General features: G+C 38.0%; 3 protein-coding genes across 13 annotated transcripts in view; all 3 read left to right on the forward strand.

Annotated features, from left to right (window-relative positions):
• The first annotated feature begins 857 nt into the window (after positions 1–857).
• On the forward strand, positions 858–6,909 carry LOC121956519 (interferon-induced protein 44-like). 4 transcript variants are annotated; one of them, XM_088069510.1, is made up of 9 exons: positions 858–902; positions 1,047–1,093; positions 1,431–1,478; positions 1,604–1,637; positions 1,896–2,094; positions 4,780–4,932; positions 5,086–5,257; positions 5,354–5,454; positions 5,601–6,909. In XM_088069510.1, the coding sequence occupies exons 3-9, from the start codon at positions 1,433–1,435 to the stop codon at positions 5,760–5,762; spliced, it is 867 nt and encodes a 288-aa protein (XP_087925636.1). In that variant the 5' UTR covers positions 858–902; positions 1,047–1,093; positions 1,431–1,432; the 3' UTR covers positions 5,763–6,909. The 4 variants fall into 4 exon arrangements, with proteins under 4 accessions (XP_087925636.1, XP_087925635.1, XP_087925634.1 ...); XM_088069508.1 differs by lacking the exons at positions 858–902; positions 1,047–1,093; positions 1,431–1,478; positions 1,604–1,637 and adding exons at positions 3,400–3,443; positions 3,784–3,831; positions 3,957–3,990; positions 4,242–4,440 and having other exon boundaries at positions 1,991–2,094; XM_088069507.1 differs by lacking the exons at positions 858–902; positions 1,047–1,093; positions 1,431–1,478; positions 1,604–1,637; positions 1,896–2,094 and adding exons at positions 2,929–3,241; positions 3,400–3,443; positions 3,784–3,831; positions 3,957–3,990; positions 4,242–4,440.
• Positions 6,910–7,777: 868 nt separating this feature from the next.
• On the forward strand, positions 7,778–11,113 carry LOC121956520 (interferon-induced protein 44-like). Its single transcript, XM_088069506.1, has 9 exons — positions 7,778–8,185; positions 8,347–8,391; positions 8,765–8,815; positions 8,944–8,977; positions 9,229–9,427; positions 9,761–9,913; positions 10,073–10,250; positions 10,347–10,447; positions 10,586–11,113. The coding sequence occupies exons 3-9, from the start codon at positions 8,767–8,769 to the stop codon at positions 10,745–10,747; spliced, it is 876 nt and encodes a 291-aa protein (XP_087925632.1). The 5' UTR covers positions 7,778–8,185; positions 8,347–8,391; positions 8,765–8,766; the 3' UTR covers positions 10,748–11,113.
• Positions 11,114–13,003: 1,890 nt separating this feature from the next.
• spag9a (sperm associated antigen 9a) overlaps positions 13,004–20,417 on the forward strand; it is a 40,014-nt gene continuing 32,600 nt past the window's right edge. For 7 of the 8 annotated variants that reach the window (XM_042504868.2, XM_088090980.1, XM_088090981.1 and 4 more), the window contains exons 1-2: positions 13,004–13,508; positions 18,893–19,013. In XM_042504868.2, the coding sequence (XP_042360802.1) occupies positions 13,209–13,508; positions 18,893–19,013 (421 nt within the window). In that variant the 5' untranslated portion in view covers positions 13,004–13,208. The remainder of the gene's footprint in view (positions 13,509–18,892; positions 19,014–20,417) is intronic. The other variant, XM_042504870.2, reaches the window with a different exon arrangement.

The raw sequence follows: 20,417 nt of genomic DNA on the forward strand, positions 1-20,417 counted from the left end.
ACCAAAGTAAACACTTACGCAGGAGACAGTTTCCTCGGCATCTCCACAGCTTTCTACTGGACCCATGGATGGGCGCTGAAACCTTTGGGTGGAGGCTGGGCAATCTGGAAAGATTTCCCAGCAGCTTTTTAAAATGTAACAATCATTTTACTTGGGTCATAAAAGGCTGCAGTTCATGTGTGACACAAACAACCGCACCCTCAGCCCACATACCTGTTACCTGACTAACATGACAGATAGATTCCTTTAAATGACGCACGACCAAAAGGAAACTAAAAGTATGTTAAAACATTAAAAGATGTGTGGCCCAAAACAGGATACATCAATGGAGAAAACACCAAACAGTCATCAACAATGGCACTCTTAGGTATACACTATGTCTTTGCAATTCACTAGTTTAATAACGGAAATCATTATTTTAACTGCTTCAATATGCCTGCAAGAGCCTTCCAAACCAGCTGGGCTGCTAAGGACTTTGTTGATAGACTCAGCTGGAGGATTGAACCATAGTGTGTGCTGCCTACATGTCCTGACCTATACCTGCGAGGTTGCAACAGTAATCATCTCAACCAACTCTTGCTGGTTCTGTTTTTGCTACAACTGTATGTATTGGACCAACGGGTGCCGAAGCACCAATGAAACCTTTGCATGAAGGCTGAGTATCCTGGAAGGATTTTCAGCATATAGTATTGCTAATTTGGTCATGAAAATTGATACGTGACACACTTGACCCACAGAGCCCCCACATGCTGGTAATCAGACTACCAAAAGAGAAAAAAATTTTAAATCACATGACCAAAAGGAAACTGAAAGGATGCTCGAACATTTAAAGCTGTGTTGCCTCAAATGATAAACATCATTGTAACACCAAGCGGGCACCGACAACGACTGGACACTCCCAGGTATACTACTTATGTATTTGTCATTCACTCATAATTAATAACTGTTTTAATTTACAGGAGACCATAATTGTATCATTACAAAATTTCTTATAATAAGAAACTTGGAATACAATACAACAAAAAAGCTTATTTTCTCAATATCAGAAGGACTGCTTGATGTGAAGCATCAGCATCACAACACAACCACTAAGGTAAGATATTTTTTAGTGATAGTTATTCTGAAAAATGTGAAATATTTCTGGATAGAAAAGTTAAACAAAGAGCAAGAATATACTGGAGAGTGCGGTCTTCTTGAACTAGATGAATGTTAGTTGCCTATAAATGTTTTCATATTTTGCTTTTTACCCTTTTTGCTTTCACTTTCTCTGTTACAATTTCATAAAACTAAAAAATAACTTTGCTCGTGCAACATAGTTGAGTCTGAACAAATAAATATCCAAAAATATTACATTTCAACAATGTCTTTAACATTTGATTTGGTTTTAGAAATTAGGACTCTTGTTAACATGTTGCTTTACTGTCTTGTAGCCATGGGACCCTGGCTGTCCAAACCTCAACCCCGCCCACCTTCTCCTAGTAAGACATTCAAAATATCACAGAACATGGTGTAAATGTATACAAAAAAATAGGATATTCCTCATTTGTGATAACATTTTCCTAAAATGTGATTTGTTACATAACATTTCCTCTTTACTTGTCAGCTTTTCCTGAGGAATGGAGGAAAATACCATGGGGGTGAGTAATGTGTTTAATGTTTTGGTGCCCTCTGGTGTTTAATGGCTTTTCTTTACCTGAAATATTTTTGAAAAACAACACTGGGCATGCTAATTTGTTAAGACTGTCTTTGGTTATGTTATTTTGTTTATTGTCAACCTGAGTAATATGTGGATTTAAGTTCAGGAGTGTCTGTGACAGCTAAGCACAACAAAAGTAACAGATTTAAACAAGTAAATCTGAAATCTAATCTAACTTTTTTTTTTTGTTGTTAAACAGCCACCCAAACACTGACCTGCAGTTTGTGATGGATTATCAGCGTCATAGTGATGAGGTCCAACAGCTCAGAGTTCTGCTTCATGGACCCATTGGTGCCGGCAAGTCCAGCTTCATCGACTCTGTTGACAGTGTTTTGAAAGGCAGAATCGCTGTTCGAGCTTTGGCAGATGCTCTCTCTCACCAGAGCTTCACCCTAAAAGTATGTTTTTCTTTTTTCTGGTTTAACCAAGGTTGTGTATTTCATGCACTATAAAATTTGAACAAATCTTGGTGAACCTGCAGGGGCCATTGTAGTCGGTGGGGGATTCAGACTTTTTTAGCGGCCGGGGTGAAAAACAAAAACAGGTCCTAGCTGTCAATAGTTACATTGAGGGTGATGAGAACAGCTGCTAACAGCTATCATCATCCCCAGTTAGAGAACGGTTGAAATCAAAACAAGGCAGGTAGGCCGGGGCACCTGGCCCCCAAAAAACGAAATCCACCCCTGATAAAAAAAAAAAAAAAATTAAATGAAAGCAATGGATAGCACCTGGATAACAGATGAACAATGTTTTGCCATATTTATAAAGACTGAAATCTAAAGTCTGATTTTTAAACAGCTATTATCAACATGCTTTAAAAAGTCACGTATAGTGGAGAATCTCAGTTTTCCGCTGATATCAGATTTGCTGTTTTGACATCCAGAGACTCCACATTGAGCTTGGTTACATCTTCAATTTCTGCGCATTGATTCGCCAGAAAAACACGAGTTGTTCAGCCTCCGAGCCAATCAGCAAGGGTTGAGAGGGCTTTGTCCCGCCTCCTGTGCTCCGATTGGAGGAACATTTTCACTGTCCTTATGTTCTCGGAAATTTGAACACACGCGGAAGGGAAACGAGACGAAGTACGTGTATTTGTTTATTTGGAAACATGTTTAAAAAATAACAGAGTAGCAAGACAGAGCTCAGCAACAAGCAAGAACAAGATGGCAAAATGATGGTGAACAGTTGAGGATCATGATGAGAGCAGTTGTGCTCCAAACATCACTTTGGTGCATGAAATAAGTGATACATTTAGCCCTGCAGTACACAAGCCATATTTTCCCTTTTTACACTTCTCTCATATTTGGTTCAGCACCTGCTCCAAGTTCAGATTGGATGTGCATGCATACTTTCTCCTCTGCAATTTAATGTGCGACACGCCAAACGCGCACAGCCCCCACCTGCCTGTTATCAGACTGCAGAGAGTAGAAATTATTTTAAATCACATGACCTAAAGGAAACCGAAAGGATGCGCGAACAATAAAAGCTGCATTGCCTCAAACGATAAACATCAAACGGGCGCCGACAACTACTGGGCAATCCCAGGTATACTACTCATGTCTTTGCCATTCACTTAGCAATGTCAACTCATAATTAATAACTGCTTTAATTTACAGGAGACCGTGGTTCTATCATTACATAATTTCTTAAAATAATAAACTTGGAATACAATACAACAAAAAAGCTTATTTTCTCAATTTCAGGACTGCTTGATGTGAAGCATCAGCATCACAACACAACCACTAAGGTAAGATATAGTTTAGCGATAGTTATTCTGAAAAATGTAAAATATTTCTGGATAGAAAAGTTTAACAAAGAGCAAGAAGATGCTGGATAGTGCGGTCTTCTTGAACTAGATGAATGTTAGTTGCCTATAAATGTTTTCATATTTTGTTTTTTACCCTTTTTGCTTTCACTTTCTCTGTTACAATTTCATAAAACTAAAAATTAACTTTGCTCGTGCAACATAGTTGAGTCTGAACAAATAAATATTCAAAAATATTACATTTCAACAACAATGTATTTAACATTTGATTTTGTTTTAGAAATTAGGACTCTTGTTTACATGTTGCTTTACTGTCTTGTAGCCATGGGACCCAGCCCGTCAAAACCTCAACCCCGCCCACCTTCTCCTAGTAAGATATTCAAAATATCACAGAACATGGTGTAAATGTATACAAAAAAATAAGATATTCCTCATTTGTGATAACATTTTCCTAAAATGTGATTTGTTACACAACATTTCCTCTTTACTTGTCAGCTTTTCCTGAGGAATGGAGGAAAATACCATGGGGGTGAGTAATGTGTGTAATATTTCAGTGTCCTCTGGTGTTTAATGGCTTTTCTTTGCCTGAAATATTTTTGAAAAACAACACTGGGCATGCTAATTTGTTAAGACTGTCTTTGGTTATGTTATTTTGTTGATTGTCAGCCTGAGTAATATGAGTGTTTCATTTAAGGAGAGTTTGTGACAGCTAAGCACAACAAAAGTAACAGATTTAATGAAGAACATCTGAAATCTAATCTAACCTTTCTTATTAAACAGCCACCCAAACACTGACCTGCAGTTTGTGATGGATTATCAGCCTCATAATAATGAGGTCCAACAGCTCAGAGTTCTGCTTCATGGACCTGCTGGTGCCGGCAAGTCCAGCTTCATCAACTCTGTTGACAGTGTTTTGAAAGGCAGAATCGCTGTTCGAGCTTTGACAGATGCTATCTCTCGCCAGAGCTTCACCCTAAAAGTATGTTTTTCTTTTTTCTGGTTTAACCAAGGTTGTGTATTTCATGCACTATAAAATTTGAACAAATCTTGGTGAACCTGCAGGGGCCATTGTAGTCGGTGGGGGATTCAGACTTTTTTAGGGGTAGGGTGAAAAACAAAAACAGGTCCTAGCTGCATGCGGCACCAGAGTGCAGAAAGTCCTCTAGCAGCCTATTTGGTTTATGTGGATCACAGTACACAGATCAGGCAGCAGTGTTTAGCACCTTGTGTTGAAACTAACAAGAGACAAACTGTATTATGGCCAATATTCACTAGATGCCCACATTATTGTTAAATGTGCACTTTTCGTTTTTTTCAGTACCAAACTTACAAAATCCAAAGAGGAGGACCAGAGATGCTTTACCCTTTTTCCTTCACTGACATCATGGGCCTTGAAAAGGACACTTTGAGAGGAACTGTTGTGGAGGACATCAAACAGGCCATGATGGGACACATTAACGATGGATACACTGTAAAATGATAAAATTTTCTTGGATTTATTTCACTAATACAATCCAGCCTTGTGATATGTTTTGTATTTATAATTTTATTGACATGAAAAGACACAGAAAATATTTACAAGCAAAAGTCATTCTTTCATTTCATTTGACTTTTTTCCCCACAGTTCAATCCTGCCTCCAAAATATCTGAGGATGATCCATACTACAACACAAACCCCACTCTACAGGACAAAGTTCATGTTCTGGTTTGTGTTGTATCTGCTGCAAATGCGCGTATCCTGGAAGATGAGTTTGTGAAAAAGATGAGAGACGTCAGACTTGCAGCCAGCAGCATGGGTAAGAGTTAGGGTTAGTTATTGGGATGTATTAATTGAATTCAATAACCTGACAAACATTATCTTGATTAAATTCGATGCTGCTCTGTATCTGCAGGGATTCCCCAAGTGGCTATTCTCACCAAAATTGATGAAGCCTGTCCAGAGGTCAAAAAAGATATAAAGAACGTGTATAAGAGCAAGTACCTGAAGAAAAGGGTAAGTTTCTTATAGTGATTTAGTCTGTAGAGAGTTTTTATTGAAGTGGGAATGATGCCTTTTTACATTTCAACAATCTAACACAGATATTTCTCTGGAGCAGCACTTTGGTGTCATTCCTTAAATGTCAAATTGTTCAAATTTAGATGGAGGAATTGGAAGTGGCGCTGGGTATTCCACTTAACTGCATCTTTCCTGTGAAGAACTACAACTCAGAGATCGACACAAACGCAGACACTGACGCACTGATACTGAGCGCACTGAAACAGATAATTAACTTTGGAGAAGACTTCCTCAATGACCTGTAAGACCTCCATACTGCTGAGGTTTCAACACTATAAAAAAAGTCAGTGTCATCAAAATGAAACAGGCTTTTTGATTTTCAAAGATGCATTCGAGGATTTGCATTATTAGGCTTATGCTGTTAGTTATGTTTTGTAGTTTTAGTTGCTAGTTTTTGAGTGTTTTATCTGTAAGTGATCACGAATCCGGTGATCAGCAGATTTAAAGACTCGTCTTTGTTAAAACTGGGTTACATTTCCTTCAGAAGTGTCACTTCTTAGACGACTGATAACGTTCGCTGTGCATATTGTTCTAACAGTATTTTCTGTTTCGGTGTTTGAACCTGTAATACATTGAGACATTGTGTTTTAGTACAGATGTTCAGCTGAAACCACAATAAATGAACGTAGCAAAGTGTGTTAAAAGTTACTCTATTTCATTCCTCCTGGTCCACGAGAGGTAGCCAAAGCTTCACAGGCAGTCCAGAGGCTGTTTTCAGGACTGTAACTATTTATTTACCTTAAATATATACTGTAGGTCTATGTCTCAGCATTTCATTCATGTGAAGAAAATTAAATGAAATTGTTATTTTATTGTTAAAAATAAAAAATAAAATAAAAAAGCCTTTCAAGTATGTATGATTGCTTAAAAAAAAGCCTACTATTACCAGGAGAACTCAGCTCTGATGCATTATTCACAGGAAATAATCTGCTCAAAATCCACCCAAATTGCTCATTTTACACAAACTTCCTGCATTTATTTCATTCACCATTTGGGCTGGTTGTTGATTTTATCTGCTGTTGCTGTGCTGTTTTGTCATGCATTGAATGACATATCAATAAAATATCCTACTTAGGTTAAAAAAATGTCAGGGGTATCAGTTTATCTAATGACAGTAAAGGGAGACAAGGAGGCCTCATGGTGGCAAATGAAGATGTAAAACTATTGTAGGAATTTCATTGCAGCCGGACATGCTTTTTTAATGAAAAATAAATGTAAAATAGGCTAAAGCTATATCAAGGTTCTTTTAAAATGTAACTGAGTTCTTTTCTTCTCTAATTAAGCTTTGAGATCATTCAGACAGACTGCACAATTCAAGCTGTCAGTGCAAATCTGTTTTTTTCTGTCAGTGCGAATCATCTTGGTTGACAATAAAGAGTATGTTCCCAAAAAGGCACAGTTTTTTCAGTTGTTTGGAACTGGTTCAGTCTTGTGGCATCAAATCTCAAACAAACTGCAGTCAGCTGCAAAGCTTGTTTAAAAGCTGTAGCAACTAACGCTGTTGTGGCTCAGATGACCAACCAACAGAGAAAACTTAAATGTTTCCTCATTTATATTCTATGTACTATATTCATCTATAGCTCATTAATGAATGTATTTCCTCTCTGACGGCAAAGTGGGATCAAAGCCTTTCATGTTGTGGTGTGTCCTGTGTTTAAATGTAATTTAAAACAAATGTCCTGCAACTCTTCATCACCTGCACTAGTCTATAATAGTTACATTGAGGGTGATGAGAACAGCTGCTAACAGCTATCATCATCCCCAGTTAGAGAACGGTTGAAATCAAAACAAGGCAGGTAGGCCGGGGCACCTGGCCCCCAAAAAACAAAATCCACCCCTGATAAAAAAAAAATGTAAAAAAAAATGAAAGCAATGGATAGCACCTGGATAACAGAGGAGCAATGTTTTGTCATATTTATAAAGACTGAAATCTAAAGTCTGATTTTTAAACAGCTATTATCAACATGCTTTAAAAAGTCACGTATAGTGGAGAATCTCAGTTTTCCGCTGATATCAGATTTGCTGTTTTGACATCCAGAGACTCCACATTGAGCTTGGTTACATCTTCAATTTCTGCGCATTGATTCGCCAGAAAAACACGAGTTGTTCAGCCTCCGAGCCAATCAGCAAGGGTTGAGAGGGCTTTGTCCCGCCTCCTGTGCTCCGATTGGAGGAACATTTTCACTGTCCTTATGTTCTCGGAAATTTGAACACACGCGGAAGGGAAACGAGACGAAGTACGTGTATTTGTTTATTTGGAAACATGTTAAAAAAAATAACAGAGTAGCAAGACAGAGCTCAGCAACAAGCAAGAACAAGATGGCAAAATGATGGTGAACAGTTGTGCATGAAATAAGTGATACATTTAGCCCTGCAGTACACAAGCCATATTTTCCCTTTTTACACTTCTCTCATATTTGGTTCAGCACCTGCTCCAAGTTCAGATTGGATGTGCATGCATACTTTCTCCTCTGCAATTTAATGTGCGACACGCCAAACGCGCACAGCCCCCACCTGCCTGTTATCAGACTGCAGAGTAGAAATTATTTTAAATCACATGACCTAAAGGAAACCGAAAGGATGCGCGAACAATAAAAGCTGCATTGCCTCAAACGATAAACATCATTGTAACACTAAACGGGCGCCGACAACTACTGGACACTCCCAGGTATACTACTCATGTCTTTGCCATTCACTTAGCAATGTCAACTCATAATTAATAACTGCTTTAATTTACAGGAGACCGTGTTGTATCGTCTCATAATTTGTTGCAGTTATCACAAGGGTCTTTTAATACATTATAAAAAAAGCTTATTTTCTTAATTTCAGAAGCACTACTTGAGGTAAACCATCACCATCACAACAAACGCTAAGGTAAATAACCTTTTTTTTTCTAAATGATCGTTATACTGATAAATGTTACAGTTCTGGATAGAAACGTTAATCAAAGAGCAAAAAAATACTAGAGAGCGCAGTCTTCTTTAACCAGATGAATGTTAGTTGGTCAAGTGAAAGGGGAAAATGTCTATAAATGTATTCAGATTTAGTTTAACCTTTTTGCTTTTAGTTTCTCTATTTCAATTTCATAGAACTATAAATACTCATAAAGAATTAACACTTTGCTCATTCAGCACAGTTGAGACTGAAATAAATATTCTAAAATACTATGTTTCAAAAATATCTTTAACATTAGATTTGGTTTTAGGAATTAGGACTCCTGTTAACATGTTGCTTTACTGTTTTGTAGCCATGGGAGGTGATTGGTCCAACTCTCAACCCTGCCCACCTTCTCCTCCTAGTAAGATAATCAAAATATTACAGAACATGGTGTATATATGCACAAAATAAGATATTCCTCATTTGTGTTAACATTTTCTCAAAACCTGACTAATGACATCAACATTACACCTTCTCTTTACTTGTCAGCTTTTCCTGAGGAATGGAGGAAAATACCATGGGGGTGAGTAATGTGTGTAATATTTCGATGCCCTCTGGTGTTTAATGGCTTTTCTTCAACTGAACTATTTTTAAAAACCAAAACTGGGTATGCTTTTTTGTTGAGACTGTCTTTTGTTATGTTATTTTGTGTTGATTGTCAGCCTGAGTAATATGAATGTTTCATTTAAGGAGTATGTGACAGCTAAGCACACCAAAAGTAACAGATTTAATGAAGAACATCTGAAATCTAATCTAACCTTTCTTATTAAACAGCCACCCAAACACTGACCTGCAGTTTGTGATGGATTATCAGCCTCATAATAATGAGGTCCAGCAACTCAGAATTCTGGTTTATGGACCCATTGGTGCCGGCAAGTCCAGCTTCATCAACTCTGTTGACAGTGTTTTGAAAGGCAGAATCTGTGGTCGAGCTTTTCCATATGACATGACTGGACATAGCTTCACCCAAAAGGTATGAATCACTTTTTTCTGGTTTAACCAAGGTTGTGTATTTCATGCACTGTAAAACTTGAACAAATCTTGGTGAACCTGCAGGGGCCATTGTAGTCGGTGGGGGATTCAGACTTTTTTAGTGGCTGGGGTGAAAAACAAAAACAGGTTTTAGCGGCACCAGAGTGCAGAAAGTCCTCTAGCAGCCTATTTGGTTTGTGTGGATCACAGTACACAGATCAGGCAGCAGTGTTTAGCACCTTGTGTTGAAACTAACAAGAGACAAACTGTATTATGGCCAATATTCACTAGATGCCCACATTATTGTTAAATGTGCACTTTTGGTTTTTTTCAGTACCAAACTTACAAAATCCAAAGAGGAGGACCAGAGATGCTTTACCCTTTTTCCTTCACTGACATCATGGGCCTTGAGAGGGGAAACGATAGAGGAATTTGTGTGGAGGACATCAAACTGGCCATGATGGGACACATAAACGATGGATACACTGTACAGTCACTCAATTCATAAAATTCTGTTGGATAAATTTCAGTAATGCAATCCAGCATTGTGATCTGTTTCACACTAACAAATTTATTTTATGAAAAGACATAGAAACTATTTATATGCAAAAGGCATAATTTAATTTAATTTTACATTGTTTTCCAGTTCAATCCTCTCTCTCAAATACGCGAGGATGATCAATATTACAACACAAACCCCACACCAAAGGACCGTGTTCATGTTCTGGTTTGTGTCATCTCTTCTTTCTCTCCCATACTCGACGTTTTGAGTGATACACTATTCATAAAGATGAGAGAAGTCAGACTTGCTGCCAGAGACATGGGTAAGAGTTAGGGTTAGTTATTGGGATGCATTCATTAAATTCAATAACCTGACAAACATTATCTTGATTTATTTGGATTCTGCTCTGTATCTGCAGGGATTCCTCTAATGGCTATTCTCACCAAAATTGATGAAACCTGTCCAGAGGTCGAAAAAGATATAAAGAACGTGTATAAGAGCATGCACCTGAAGAGACAGGTAAGTTTTTCTCTGTCTATAGAGAGTTTTTACTAAAGTGGGAATGATTCTTTTTTACATATTAACAAACTTACACAAATATCTCTTGTGAGCAACACTTTGCTGCCATTACTCAAATGTCAAATTGTTCACATTTAGATGGAGAAATTGAGTTTGGCCCTGGATATTCCACTTTACCGCATATTTCCTGTTAAGAACTACCACTCAGAGATCGACACAAACGCAGACACTGACGCACTGATACTGAGCGCACTGAGACGGATAATTAACTTTGGAGAAGACTTCCTCAATGACCTGTAAGACCTCCATACTGCCAAAGTCAGTCTCCAACACAAAATAGACTTTGTGATTTTCTTTTATGCATTTGTATTTTTGTATTATTAAGCTTATGCTGTTAGTTATTGGTTTTTTTGAGTTGGTAGTTTCTGGCATTGTATCTCTCATTGATCATGAAACTGGTGATCAGCAGGTCAAATGGCTTGTCTATGCTAAAATTTGGTTGAATTTCCTCCAAAAGTGTCACTTCTTAGACAACCGATAATGTTCGCTGTACATATTGTTCTAACAGTATTTTCTGTTTCGGTGTTTGAACCTGTAATACATTGAGACGTTGTGTTTTAGTACAGCTGTTCAGCTGAAACCACAATAAATGAACGTAGCAAAGTGTGTTGATAGTTACTCTCTATTTCATTCCTCCTGGTCCACAAGGGGTAGCCAAAGCTTCACAGGCAGTCCAGAGGCTGTTTTCAGGACTGAAACTATTTATTTACCTTAACTATATACAGTAGGTCTATGTCTCAGCATTTCATTCATTTATGTAAAGAAAATTAAATGAAATTGTTATTTTATGGCTATATTTTAAATTTTAGATTTGTTAAAAATAAATAACAAAAATAATTGAAAAAGCCTTTCAAGTATGTATGATTGTTAAAAAAAAAAGAAATTAAAAAGTTCCTGCTAATAACAGGAGAACTCAGCTTGATGCAGTATTCACAGGAGATAATCTGCTCAAAACTGCTCATTTTACACAAACTTCCTGCATTTATTTCATTCACCATTTGGGCCAATTGTTCATTTTATCTGCTGTCGCTGTGCTGTTTTGTCATGCATTGAATGACATATCAATAAAGTATTCCTCTTAGGTTAAAAAAAATGTCAGGGTTATCAGTTTATCTCATGACAGTAAAGGGAGACAAGGAGGCCTCATGGTGACAAATGGAGATGTAAAACTATTGTACGAATTTTAATTTCAACTGGACATGTTTTTTTTAAATGAAAATTAAATCTAAAATAGGCTAAAACTATATTAAGCCTGAAGGTGCCCCATGACTCAGTATTGTGTAATGGAATTACTTATGAAATCAACGTGATTTTTTCCCCCTTAACTTTGTAATTTATTCACATAATCTCTTTCAAAATAAGACTGAGTTACTTTCTTCTATAGTTAACCTTGAAATCATTCAGAAAGACTGCACAATTCAAGCTGTCAGTGCAAATATGTTTTTTTTTCTGTCAGTGCAAATCATCTTACGTCGTTGGCATGATGTGACGTCATCACGTGATCTGGTCAACAGCTCAGCTGTTTGTTGGTGCCTTTAGGGGCCATTGGAAATAATAACACTCACCTCGCAGGACATGTAGTGCGCATGTCATTCTGTTTAAAACTGTAAATGTATTCCTAAACATTTACGATTTTACATGAATTCTGTTTTTTCATCTAGTGAGATATTACCATAAAATGTGTCTTTTTCTTCCCATAAGAAACATCTATATATATTTGGGATATTTACTATTATTAGTAGTAGTGGTAGAAGTAGTTGTAGTAATAGTGATAATAGCACTATTATTGTTATTGCTACTATGATTAGTATTACTATTATTGCTATTATCGTTAGTACTGTTATTATAAATGGTATTATTATAAGGACAATTGTTGATATTATTCATATTATTATCATTATTATTCCATTTTAACAAGCATTACAGTACCTTTATCTGAGCCCTTTTCTAGTTAGTTTGTTTAAGATCCCAATTAGCTTCTGTATTAAACAGTAGCTACTCTTTCTGGGGTCTCCATTAATTTATTATTTTAGTGTCTTATGTCTCATTTTATATGTTTTATTTTATGTTTCTATCATATTTGTTTCTGGATGTAATATTTTCATATATTACATGTTTTATCACTATTATTAGTACTATTTTTCACTCAATGGTAAGTTATTATTATCATTATTATTGTCATTATTATCTCCCTTTAACAAGCATAACAATAATAATGTCTCTATATTATTCCCTTTTTTGATGTCTTATATAATGTTCTATTTTTTAAATCTTTGTTTATATAGGTAATATGATCCTACCTTACTTGTATTTTTGTTTTGTGTGTTTTTTTTGTTTTCATGTATGATGCTATTTTTTAAGTGAAGCCCATTGTGTTTACGCCTGCCGTATGAAATGTGCTATAAAAATAACATGACTATTTTTACGATTTCAGAGGACTCTGGATAATCTGTGACTTCCGTCTTACACTGAAGCTCTGAATTACAAGCTTTGGATGAGCATTTGAAGGCAGCATGGGACAAGTGAGGGAAAAAGAGGAAGACATCCACGTAGCCTGTCTCGCGGCCGTGTAATGTCCTCAATGTGTACGTTTATTTGAAGAAACGCTGCTTTAAATTAAGCGGGTACCGTCGCTCATAGTGGCGGGGTGACGCGAAATAACCCACAGCGGTGCAGTTTGCTGACAGGGAGCGGGCTAAAAATGGAGCTGGAAGACGGAGTTGTGTACCAGGACGACCCGGGCACATCAGCGATGATGTCTGAGCGGGTATCGGGCCTGGCCAACTCCATCTACCGCGAGTTCGAGCGGCTCATCGGGAAATACGACGAGGACGTGGTGAAGGAGCTGATGCCGCTGGTGGTGGCCGTCCTGGAGAACCTGGACTCGGTGTTCGCGGAGAACCAGGAGCACGAAGTGGAGCTGGAGCTGCTGAAGGAGGACAACGAGCAGCTCATCACCCAGTACGAGCGGGAGAAAGCGCTGAGGAAACATGCAGAGGAGGTGGGTTGAATGGAGCACCGGGGCGGTCGCTGGCTTCGTGTTTTTGGGGAGTAAAAAAGGCTGTCTCGGGTGTTTAGTCCTCCCTGCATCCCTGTGAGATGAATTAACCTGCACACGTGGCTGGGCAGCATCCCACCCATCCTGCTGTGGTGCTCATTGGGGATGTAAACAAGGCACAGTCATAGCTAACGTCAGGCTGAAATGGCCTTTTTTACCCCCCTTTACAGCTGTGTTATAGCACATGACATTCAAATCCAATGATTGGAGTTAATTCTCACTGCCTCAACATTTTTTAACATCACCTTTTTTATCAAATTCATCTAAAAACACCAAGTCGCTTATTGCATCGGATAGTGAAGTCACGTCTGAGCCCTGTGAGACCCTGACTGAGGAAACAGCAGGTGAAGTGACTCAGCATTTTGGGGAATCACTGGAACATAAGTAATAACAAAAAACACACACACTCAGGTATAAGAGAGTGAAAGATTTGCTTGAAACAGGCTGTCAACAAAGAAGTAACACAAAGCATCCAACCACAACTTTATCCAAACTATATGATGATCATTGGGTCCATTTCTCAACACCTTGCACTTCTTGCAGGTGATCAGCTCCTCCCTTCAACTCTGCGCTGAGCATGTATCATCACCTAAAATATTTATTTATTTATTTAACCAGAAAAAATGTCTTGAGTTTAAATTTGTTTTCAAGAGTGTCTTGGCCAAGACAGGCAGCAACATACGCTACAGACAGACAACATAGGACATAAAGAAATCAAAAATCTTAATATATTTACTCCAAAACAATCAATATAAAACACAAAAATAATGAAATATATGCTATAACAGGGTTCCTGCGGATCCTTAAAAAGTCTTACAAGGCAATAAATCCATTAATTTAAATATAAGGCCTAAATTGATATTAAATGTCTTAAATTAGCCTTCTAAAAGTCTTAAAAATGCTCAGACATGAGAAGTAGGGTTGTTTTTGCTGTTGATCATTTTTATCTTGCATTGCATGTCAAAAGCTCAAAACAATGGGTAACTTTAAAATAATAATAATAATAATAATAATTACATGAATGTTTCTCATGTTAACATCACATGTTTTTTCGTACAATATTTATTTGAAAAATAAAAAAGAAAACCATAAGTAATTGATGACAGATCGTGCTTCCCCCACCCCCCCTCAGTATTAGCTACTGTGAAATTGGTCTTAAACTTTATTCCAAGTGTCCAAAAAAATCTTTAAAAGTCTTTATTAAAATGAAAATATCAATAGCAGAGTGTTGTTGGGAGGGAAACAGCGAGATCTTGGCACTGGGAAGTTAATTTGGACATACTTCCCACGTTGTCGCGATACAGAGCTGGTCGAAAGTCTCTGAAGTATCCCTTTAAGTCTCAGTCTTTAAGGTCCAGTGTGTAGGTTTTAAGGCGCATCTTTTGACAGAATTGGTGTATAATATTCCTGACCATGTTACATCAGTTTATAATCACATGAAAATAAGAATCGTGTTTTTGTTTAATTTGAATGAATTTGAATTCGAATTTTGCAAAATTACTAATATTGGCCCCAATAATTGTCAAGGCCGATAATCTGGTGGCCGACGTGAAAACTAGGACATTCTTGCTTGGCACACGAGAAAAGTTTCAGTTCTGCAACCTCAGATGCTGGAAGCCCTGAATCCTACACACTGGATGTTTAAAAGATAAATCCAGTTAATTATATTGATACAGATGAGGGCTGACTTTAAGTTCTTAGTAAGGTCAAAGCTGCTTGAACACTGGATCCTACATTAATACCACAATGCAACTAATAGAATTTCCAGTTAGACTCTCCGTGCCTGATCTTTCAAACTCCATGTCTTCAATTTATGACACACTCCTTTGTCATGAATTTATAGTTTGCAAACTCAGACTGGGGAAAATAGAGGCTGAATCGTGCTCTTCATGTTATGTAAACTGACTTTGATATATAAAATTGTAGTAGTGCTCCTTTATAAAAAAAACATAAAAATTAAATCAAGTCTGCATCTGCTGCTGCACAAAGTTCAAAATGTGGAAGAAGTAGCAACCAAAACAGCACATTGTCATGTGAAAGCTGCACTTATTACTTGATTAGACCTGTCCAACAAATGCTACACCATAGTGTGTGTTTGTGTGTGTGTGTGCGCGTGCAGGATCTTGTGTTTTGGCTGGGAGAATCTCTAAAGATGTGTGTGGTATAGATGTGTGAATCTGCCTCCAGGCCCTGAGCTTATGTATGAAGAGCAGCGTGATGTGACTCAGACCTTCTGTCTCAGCTCGCATTTTCGACTCAGGGCATCTGGACAGCAGGGACACTAGCCCAGTATGCTGTGGACACGTAGACTTCTCCGCACACACGGTGACACTGAAGCAGTGTGACAGCCAGGCACACAAACACTCATACCCATGCACAGCAACATTACTAGGGTACCGTTCATTGTTGTAGTAACATATCATGTCAAATATAAACGCGCAGGCTTTACGGGATTGTCCTGGGAAAGACTCTTTGTCCACTCCCCTGAGGAGGAGTGAGCAGGGGTTCGCTCGGCCTGGCATTACTTCCAGGTCATGTGATTCTTTGTCAGAAACATTCAGAAAGGGGACTTCCCCCAGCTTGAACTTTTGCATTTTTTCCCATTTCCTTTTTTGGTCTTGAGTAGAAGTATCAAATTCTGGTGTCACAGACTGAGCCCTGTTTTTCCAAAATTGTGAAGGGTGCCACATTTCTTTAAAGGAAGCTTTTTCCAGATGAGAGTTCAAGATGTCACGTGTATTGATTTTTTTAGACCTTTTTCTTGCTGGATTGACCATACAATACCTTTTGACTCATAAATTCAGTACAGACATGATCTGATAGTATTGTCATCCCCCCTGCTATGTTACGCAGCCCAGTTTTCTCAAGTCTCTAAATGTAATTTGAAGATGTAGACGTTGCAGATTGCTCATGATATTGATAACGTGTGAAAATCATCGATTTTGATTATGCATGAGGCATCTGGCCAGCTGTTCAGGTCATATATACCGGGAATACTCAACTTGCTTTGCTTTGGGGCCATTCTTGCAAAATGACAGGAGGCCAGGTGCCAGTCGCAGCAGCCCCATACATGTTTCCGGGATTGTTTCTAGGATTTTAGGGGTCTAGCTCGTACCTCTGTTGGGGGTGCAGGGATTCTTCATTTGCACTTTTTTTGATAAACAAGTGCTATTGTGATGCTGTTTTATGCACTGTGGCACATTATGTATGCAAAAAGTACAAAAGCAATTCCCAGTGTGAGTTACTTTTTTATTGCAAATTAGAAAATGGTTGGGGGGCCAGCCAGGACCCTTTCAAGGGACCGATTTTGCCCGCAGACCTTAAGTCGAGTATCACTGATCTATACTGTCCAACATTGCACTTTATGACTGTGGGGTTGCTGCTGTTGATATTGCTTACATAAATGTGCTAATTTTGCATTATTTTATGTCTGCAGCGACTTATTATTTTCATATTTCACTAATCCATTAATTATTATCTCTCAGTTATTGTTTGTTTAGTCGACGAAATGTCAGAAAATAGCAAAAAACGCCTGTCATAACTTCCCAGAGCCCAAGATCACGTGTATAGATGCCTTGTTTTTCCAGCCAACAGTGTGACACAAAATAATATTCACTTCCCTGTCATAAAAGACTCAGTGCAGTAAGACTCATGTCCGGAGAGGGACAGGCAGCTTTATAAGTGACTGGGCTTGCTCAGCTGGACAGGATGTGGACGGTGACACACTCCTGCTCAGAGGTCCGCCTAAAAGGAAACTGGGAGGAACAGGAATTTCCGGATGAACCATAAAGGAAAGACCCTGTTCCTCTAATCCAGATTACACATATTCTTACATTCACCATCATGGTTCACTTTGTAGAGTTATGCAGTGGTGGCACATGTGGTTTGTGCTATTATGTGATCTACTGTGTGTGTAGACCGTTAAAAACTTGATAATATAAACAGTTTAGATGGGTACGAGTGTATTTCCTGTTGGAATGTTTGTTGATGCAGTAACTGACAAAGAAACTATAAAAGAAGGAATATTTTGAGACCAACAATAAGGAAATGATTGTGCACATTTAGATTAAAAAAAAAGTCAATTATCACCACCTAATGTGTTTTTTCTTAAAGTTTCCTTGGTAGCTGACAGGAGGTAAACAAGGATCGAAACTCTTGTCCTTGCAGCAGAATAGCAATGAAACGGCCTATAGGGCTGCAACCAACTATTATTTTCATTGTGCGTTGATTTTTTTTTTGATCCACTAATCATTGCTATAAAATGTCAAAAAGTAGTTAAAAAAAAGACAGTGCTAATCACAACTTCTAATCCTCAAATGTCTTGTTTTGTCGGACCAGCAGTCCATTTTCTCTTTTGAAAAGCTGCAACCAAAGAATGTTTGGGAATCTGTCATTTCAGCGAGAACTGTAACATATCAAATACATTGTCATACATACATAATGCAGCTTATGTTTGCATTAAATATTAGGGATGTGTGCCATTAGTCAACTGGTCGATTATAGAGTACATCGCTACCCATTCAAGCACCAGAAATGCTCGTGGGTTAAACTGAGAATTAAAATCATTATTATTTATGTTCACTCAGTGAAAATGCTTTTGAAATAATCATGTATGTTTCCTAAATATTTATTTTCCTAAAGAATACTGTCTTCAGTCGGTGTTTTTTTAGTGTATTGTCGCCATGTTTTGTAGTAAAATATTTAATGATCGTAGTCATGGTGTTAAGTGCTGCACATTTAAGAAAAATATGATGTGGTTGTTGAGAAATGTCAGATAGTGCATCTTATAGTGGTTACTCTTAAATTATGCTCAATTTTGACTGTTTGCTTCATTTTTAAATTTTTTTTTACCGAGAAGACTAGTGGTACTGGTCTAAATATACACTTAATTTTGAGTATTAAGGAAATTAGTGGCAAGGAAAATCCCTTATTAGTATAGAAAAAAGCAAAAAAAGCTGATGCATGAGAGGGAGACGTTCCCAATTTTCAACCAGCTCTGTGTCATTGCGGTGTGTGCAGAGTGTGCAGAGTGTGCAGAGTGTGCAGAGTGTGCAGAGTGTGCAGTGTGTGCAGTGTGTGCAGGCCTCCTCTCTGTACCACAAGAGTCCGCAGCTTCCCGTCCGTCTGCCAGAGGTCAGCCACACCCTGCTCAGATGGTCACAGTGTGTTGACACAGAGCTGGTTGAAAATTGGTGAAGTTATGCTTTAATATTTAGAAACAGCGTCTCAGTTACTATTATTACTACTGACTGTTAATGAATGAGTTTTTGATTTACTGCCAGCGAGTCTGACTAAGGTCTCTGTGTGTGTGTTTGTGTTCTGAGTAGAAGTTCATCGAGTTTGAGGACACTCATGAACAGGACAAGAAGGACCTGCAGAACCATGTGGACAGAATGGAGTCCCACTCTCGGCAACTGGAACTCAAGATCAAGAACTACGCAGACCAAAGTAAGCACACCGAGACACACACACACACACACACACACACACACACACACACACACACACACACTTACATTCACATGCACATGTTAGAAAAATGTGATCATTTATTACACCATGTCATTCTTCTCATAAAAACTGTCCTCCACTGTGTCACGGAGAAACATCCATTCATTGATACAAGAATTCAATGGTTCCTCAGTGTGATTTTTAAAAAATGTATGTCTGTTCCCGTGTACAAGGCTTTTTTGTTCTCCTTACTGCTTTAGCCATATTTTGCTTTCACTTGTTTGATGTCTTTCTCATGCCGTGCTATACCTACTTTCTCTCTCTACACACTCACACGCTCTGTCTCCCTCTTTGCGGGGGTAACAGTAATGGGATTATAGGATTTCTGTTATTCACGTCCTCGTAATGCGGCAGTGCATTACCGCCCATCTTATTGGTGGATTAAGGAATGGAGGGAAAGTGATTGGCTCTTATATTCTGTCTGGTTGGATGTAGTGGATTCTGGTGTGGTATCAAGTGGCAAAGCAACGCGGCTAAATGAGTCATTCATTCACACAAAGCTGTGAAAGCATGAATTTCCTCCATATCTGACGTTTAGCAGAAATATTGTCACACATAAGTAGCTCAGTGTTTGGTTTATTCTGGAAAATTAATGCAAATCTTGTCTTTTTTTCCTCCATTATTATTCATTGTTAATTCCATCCATCCATCCATCCATTTTTGTCCGCTCATTATTAATTTCTTTCCCTATTTTCTTTGAAAATGGAGATACTTGAGTGTACACGCTGTACTCAGTCAGTGGGTTCAGTCACTCCTCTGCCACTCCCACTGAAGAGTAAATCATTCATTCATCACTCTGTGGCCTGAGGCCTCTAGGACAGAGTCCACAGCTGCTGTAGAGTTAGTAAGGCCGCATTTGGTGACAGATAATAGGAAACAAGAGAATAACTCAGTTCTTTAAATCCATTCTCTTTCTTTCGTCTTGGCTCTATAAACGTTAAAAAAAAGTCTTAATAGACATTGGATCCATTAATCCAAAAATAATGCCTTAAATGGTACTAAAAGATCTTAAATAGATCTTTCAAAAGTCTTAGAAATGATGAGATGTGAGAATTTAGATTGTTCTGAGTCATTTTTCTTATGTAGCTTTTCACATTATTAACGATTCATTCTGTTGTGCCATTTTTAGGATGTCTTAGTCATCACCTACAGTCCCATCTAGCAGTGATATGCCAGTTTTATGGTATACCATGATATCAAAGATGACGATTATCATACCGTGTGCATTTGCTTATCTACGATATCGGGAAAAAAATGCAACTGGATGGAAAATCTCACCTTTACTTTAGTTATAGGAAGAGCACCCGTCAACAGGCTCTGTCTCCATATGTAACGTTTAGC

This window comes from Plectropomus leopardus, chromosome 18 (genome assembly GCF_026936395.1).
Source record: "Plectropomus leopardus strain MGB_pleo_1.0 chromosome 18, ASM2693639v1, whole genome shotgun sequence".
Classification (NCBI taxonomy): domain Eukaryota; kingdom Metazoa; phylum Chordata; class Actinopteri; order Perciformes; family Serranidae; genus Plectropomus; species Plectropomus leopardus.